This window comes from Apis dorsata, unplaced genomic scaffold, assembly GCF_000469605.1.
Source record: "Apis dorsata unplaced genomic scaffold, Apis dorsata 1.3 scaffold_383, whole genome shotgun sequence".
Lineage (NCBI taxonomy): Eukaryota > Metazoa > Arthropoda > Insecta > Hymenoptera > Apidae > Apis > Apis dorsata.
Genome location: NW_006263645.1, coordinates 602,195 through 607,773, shown reverse-complemented (window position 1 = coordinate 607,773; position 5,579 = coordinate 602,195). Strand labels below are relative to the sequence as shown.

The following is a 5,579-nucleotide window of genomic DNA, read 5'->3' as shown; positions in this document are numbered from 1 at the left end:
TTAAAAAAAAAAAAAAAAAAAAAAAAAAAAAGAAAAGAAAAAAAGGGAGAAAACGGGAGAATAATTATAAATACGTATGCTACATGCCTAGTAGAGAAAGATAGATAAAAAAGGATAAAAGTGCTCGAGAGTGAAAGAGGATGAAAAGAGGAGATGGGGGAGTGAAGAGTGAAGAGAGGAGGGTGTAGAATAGAATCAGTCAAAGAGAAACGACCTATTGAAAGCGTGTTCCACGGCAACAACGACAGAGAAAAATGCATTCGAGAAAGCTCACTACGCGCTGATCAAAGAAAAGAAAAATAAAATTAAAAAAAGGAAGAAAATAAAAAGCGTATCCACCAGCGTTCGCGAAATATATTTCTTCGACTTCTCGACTATTCTCGATTATCGTACTTTTGACTAGTTCTCCTCGCCCCTGTCGTAAAATCATCTCGTGTTTTCACGTAAAAAAAAAATGCAAAAAAAAAAGAAATGTCGCACTCTTCGAAAGAATAATAATATATACGCGCTATTATATTCTTGCTTTGAAATAAAAAAATTTTCATTTTTTTCTTTTTTTTCTCTTTTTTCTTTTTTTTTTTTTTACGCTCGCATTTTATCTCATGAATAATTTTTTTCTTATATGCGAGCGTATATATTTCTACTTTCCTGGATTACTTTCGAATAATTTTTTTTTTTTTTTTTTTTCATTCAAAAATTGAAAACTTTCTTCTCTCTGATAATAATGCATACGATAATAGGAATATATACGTATTCGTTGAATTCGTTTGTTCGATGTTCATCGAAGATGGAAAAGATCGATTAAGCGAAATGATGGAGAGTCATGAGTTCGGTTGAAGTTAGAGGCTTAATGTTCCACCACCTTCGTATTAGATTGCTCTATTTTTCTTTTTTTTTTTTTTACTTAATCCCTTCTCGACCATTATATTTAAATAGGCGCGTATACTGATCGTCTATTACCTGGCACCTGCAAGGTGGCAGAAGTTACTGTCGAACCTAAGTTATTCGTTGCAGTGCACGCGTAAGTGCCAGCATCCTCTGAAAAAGAAGAAGAAAAATTCATTTTCTAATTAATCGATAATAATTAAGAAAAATTTATAAATATTTTACATAAAAATTCCTAATTAATCCTTAAAATCCTAAGAAATTTATTAATTTTGTTATTTCGTGAAATTTTTTTTATATTATATTGTTTTAAAAGAATTCTAATACTTCATTTTTGGCCGCCATTTGTAAAATCATAAATCTTTACTCTGTTTATGAAATTCTTATCATAATGATTCTCATTGTCACATAATAGCACTTGCATTAAAATTTTTACTCATTTTAACATTCCTCATTATTCTGTCTCAATTCATGGAAATGGAAGCAAAAGAATGAATCTTTAAAATGCCAAATGAAAAATCATCTGTCCAGATAAATTTCCAGAATCAAATTTTGAATACTCAAAATTTCTCAAAATTTTATAAAATATAAAAGTTTCTAATTTAAAATTAATTCAATTTCTTCTTTCATGATATAATTGTTTCATGATATTAATCACGTACCAGGAAAAGCTCGCACTATGGTCAGACGACAAACGCCATTTCGATAATGGATCTCGTAACACGAAGAATTCTCAATAATCCTGCCGTCCTTGGACCAAAGGATGTTAGGCTGAGGTTCAGCTTGAACGATGCACTCGAATCTTGCTGTTTGCCCGCTCACCACCGCTATATCTTTCAAAGGCTAAAATTTGGTGAATAATTAATCAACCGTTGAGTCAACGATAAAAATGTCACGTTTAATTGTGGATACGGTACCGTGATGAAAAGGGGTGCCTTTTTCGGTAGTATTTCTAGGTAAGGCTGAATCACTTCTTTGCTCGAGGCCACTCCATTAGTGGTTGGCCACGGTGATCCTAGAATAATCAGCTCGATTTAACTCGATTAACTAGAACAACGTACGAGTATATATCTCGAGTATAGTGGGGAAAAAAAGTAGTGTTCACTGTATCGAGATATTCAAGAGTTGGCAGGAATTGGAAGAATTGCTTTAAAGAGAGAGAGAGAGAGAAAAAAAACTGAAATTGTTTTGCACGTGTATATATTTATGCACGATACTCTTTCAATGGGAAAGAGAAAAGCAGAAGAAGAGATAAAGATTGGAAGATGCAGGGGAGAGAATAAAAAATGGTTGGTCGAGAAGCGGGTCAAAACTCGAATTTTTCAACACGAGGAAAAACATCGAAAAGCAAACAAACAGAAATGTGAAAGAAACGAAAAATAGAAGTAAAACATTGTGTTCCGTTTCAAATACATAAATCCATAAATATTTTTTTTTCCTTTCTCTCCAAGTATAACACAGAAGAAATTGGAACAGACAAGTGAATTTCGCAAAATCGTTTGGGGTAAACAAGAATAAGGTGAAAAATAGAAATAACACCCCAAATGAATCGTATTCCATGTAACAAATCAAATACACACCAGGATGAATCATTAAATATACGTGAAATCAAATCCTCGCAAGCGAAGCCTCCACAAACAAATAACAAATCCCTTTTCAAACGCAAAAAGCGATCTAAACCAAAGCCAACATAAAATAATATTTAACACATTCAATGCAGCATCAAAAATTGAAATAATTCTGCCTGATATTCAGTTTTAAAAAAACAATAATAAAAAGTGAAAAATCAAAAATACGAAAATGAAAAACTCCATCTTTAGTGTATTCTCAAAAAGTATCATATCACGTGACCGTATGCGTCAACCGCCACGGAATAAATCTCTATGACGCGTACGTTCACGTCATCCGTCATACAATAGAAGATCTCCATAAATTCGCGTCCCATTGAACGTGTTAAGCTGGAAGCAAATACAGCTAACGAGCGATGCAAAGACAAAGTAAAAAATACCCGAATGCGCAAATGATGAAAAGAGATAAAGAGCTCGGTAGACGAAACAAACGCGAAATGAAATAATAGGCTGATTGATATCGGCGCAGAAGCAGGTGAATACCTGCGGAGTCGACGTTGCTGGGTGGTCCTGTGGCACTACTGTATCTGGGGGAGAGACTTGGTAAGCTTGGGCTGAGGGAAAGCGGACTGGGCGTCGTGTGATCCCATCTGGACGGCGATGGTGAACAAGGTATAACGAGGCTAGGTGGCGCCATCGCGCTACCGCCATCTTGCTGCCTCTTTCTCGCGTTTCTCGCGTCCTCCGCCTCGGAGAACTCGCTCTCGGATGTCGGCTCCCACTTCACGGTCTTCGAAGTGCCGAATTTCCCCGTCGGTTTGCCCTGACGCGTCGAGGACGACGTCGAGCTGCTCCTCTTCGCGAAACCGTTCTCCCTTCTGGTTGTGGTGAACTCGTGGACGATGGGCACCTCGATGTCGCTTGCTCGCCGTTGACCTTGGATGGTCCTGTTCGTGCTGGTCACTGTTCTCTTGCCTTCGCCGGGGAGCACGATCCCGAACTCGTAGCCGAAGTCGTACTTGAAGTATATGAGGCCGGTGTCTGGGTCGATGTGCTTCGTTCCTGCGTTTTTTTGGTTTTGGTTTTGGTTTTGATTTGATTTTTGGTGATTTTTCATTGCGCTGGTTATGATATTTTTGTAGATTGCTAACGGCGAGGTTGGTTCTATTCGAAGATGTTTTACTTTGAAGATTCTTTTTGAAGAGGGGGAGGGGCCATTGTTGAACTTCTTTTATGATAAATATAACAATGCAATAAAGATTCTTTTTTCGAATCATTAAGAGCATCGTTGAGATTTCTTTCTAAATATTATTTTAGATAAAAATTTAACGTATTCTTTGATAAAGGGGACTTCATTGAGTGGTTTTTAGATAGATAATATTTCCTGAATCATTTATGATAAAATCAGGGATTCGATTGTATTCTTTCTACTTCTCAATAATTTTAATCGTACATCATAATCCTTTATAAACTTAATTTCTCATTTTTAAGCAAATGCTTATTCGGTTTCATTATAATTAAATAATTTCTATTACATTGATTAAAATTTACATTTAATTTCTACACTTAATTTCTGGAATTACATTACAGAGTCTAAATCGATTACCATGTTCCGAGTGTCGAGATTCCTCTCTGTAAGTTCTGGGCTCGTCGCCATCGCTTGCTCGACTGTCGGCCGGATGTTTCAGGATCGGCTTGCCCTGCTTCAGATCCGACTGGATGTCGCTGACGAATTTCTCGGTTTTCGACTTGAAGCTGGTGGTCATGTCGCTCATGTGTCGCGACGCGACGTCTGCGGATGTGTCAGATTTTTCGTGTTACGGGATAACAATGCTCGCCAGCGGGATATTCTTTATTTTTGTTTCTTTTAGAAAGCGCGCGAAGGAAGAGAGACGGTTAGAGAAGAATGATCAAAGACGAAATGAAATTTTCTTCGGGTATGAAAATGAATATGTATGAGTTTTAGATAATTGTAAAGAACTTTTTCATAAGTTCTCTGATGTGAACATTCTTCTAAAAAGTTATTGAAAATAAAAGTTTGAACTATGAAGAATTATGAAAATATGAAAATAGATACTTTTTAATTATTAGAAACAGATATTTTGTTTCGATATCAATTAATATTTGTTATATTTTTTATTCTATATATTAAGAATCTAATAAGATATGAAAATAAATGGACAAATTTAATTTATATTGTTAAATGCAAGATTAATTTTTCCATACTTTCATTTTAGTAATTATAAAACATAAAATCTAAAATCTCATTTATTTTCATTTGATTTTAAATAATTTAAACCATAATTGTCATGGTCACAACTATATCTGAACTATTAGGTCTATTATATTAATAATTAAATTTATTTTATATCTTCTTGTTCTTTTTTTCAACAACAAATATTCTAATAATGTCGCTAATAAGGTTCAACTTCAATAAGGTTATTAACAATAAAAGTCCAAAATTTCAATAAATTATTCAAATATTTCTATCAAATAAACTCTTTCCTAATGTTTATCTTTCCCATAACAATTATTCTTCAGAATTTTAAATATTGCTTTTATAAATTAAAGCTTTTACAGTATTTTATAATACATATATACATCTAATCCTATCATTTATCAAATATTTCCACAACAATAACTATTACTTTTCAGAATTTCTTTAATCTCTTCAGAGACACTATAAGTCAACAATACTTTCAAAATGGTCTCAAGTGAAATAAAATATTTTATTACTCTATAAAGAATTTCTTCAACAGATTTCAATCTCCTTTTTTCCCCTTTTCTATTTAAAATAATTTCTCCCTGAACAAGTTAAAAGCAAAAACTTTGCATATACGTGTATACAAATCTTCTCCGAACGGTCAAACAACGAAAGCAACCCCCGCCGGCAAGCGTGTGCAAAAATATAGACATCAATCGTGATCCTTACGAGTAGCCGCCTTCTTCACATCGCTCCTCGAGATAAAACCGAATTCCGGAGGCGAGCCGGGCTTCAGCAACTCCTCCTGCCCCGAGCCAACAACATCCCTCTTCACCTGAGTTGCCCTGCCCTCGTCCCGAAGTTGGGTCATCGAGGTCTGCCTCTTCAACACGGGTGGCCCGGTGTCGAACTCCAACGGGGAC

At 35.1% G+C, this 5,579-nt stretch overlaps 1 protein-coding gene across 1 annotated transcript in view; it reads right to left on the bottom strand.

Moving 5' to 3' along the window:
- The window catches only part of LOC102675378 (titin), a 166,665-nt gene that overhangs the window by 92,134 nt on the left and 68,952 nt on the right, over positions 1–5,579 (bottom strand). Inside the window, exons 48-52 of the mRNA XM_031512095.1 lie at positions 4,060–4,245; positions 2,997–3,515; positions 1,803–1,900; positions 1,548–1,728; positions 961–1,038 (exon numbers count right to left, since the gene is read on the bottom strand). Of these exons, the coding sequence (XP_031367955.1) occupies positions 961–1,038; positions 1,548–1,728; positions 1,803–1,900; positions 2,997–3,515; positions 4,060–4,245 (1,062 nt within the window). The remainder of the gene's footprint in view (positions 1–960; positions 1,039–1,547; positions 1,729–1,802; positions 1,901–2,996; positions 3,516–4,059; positions 4,246–5,579) is intronic.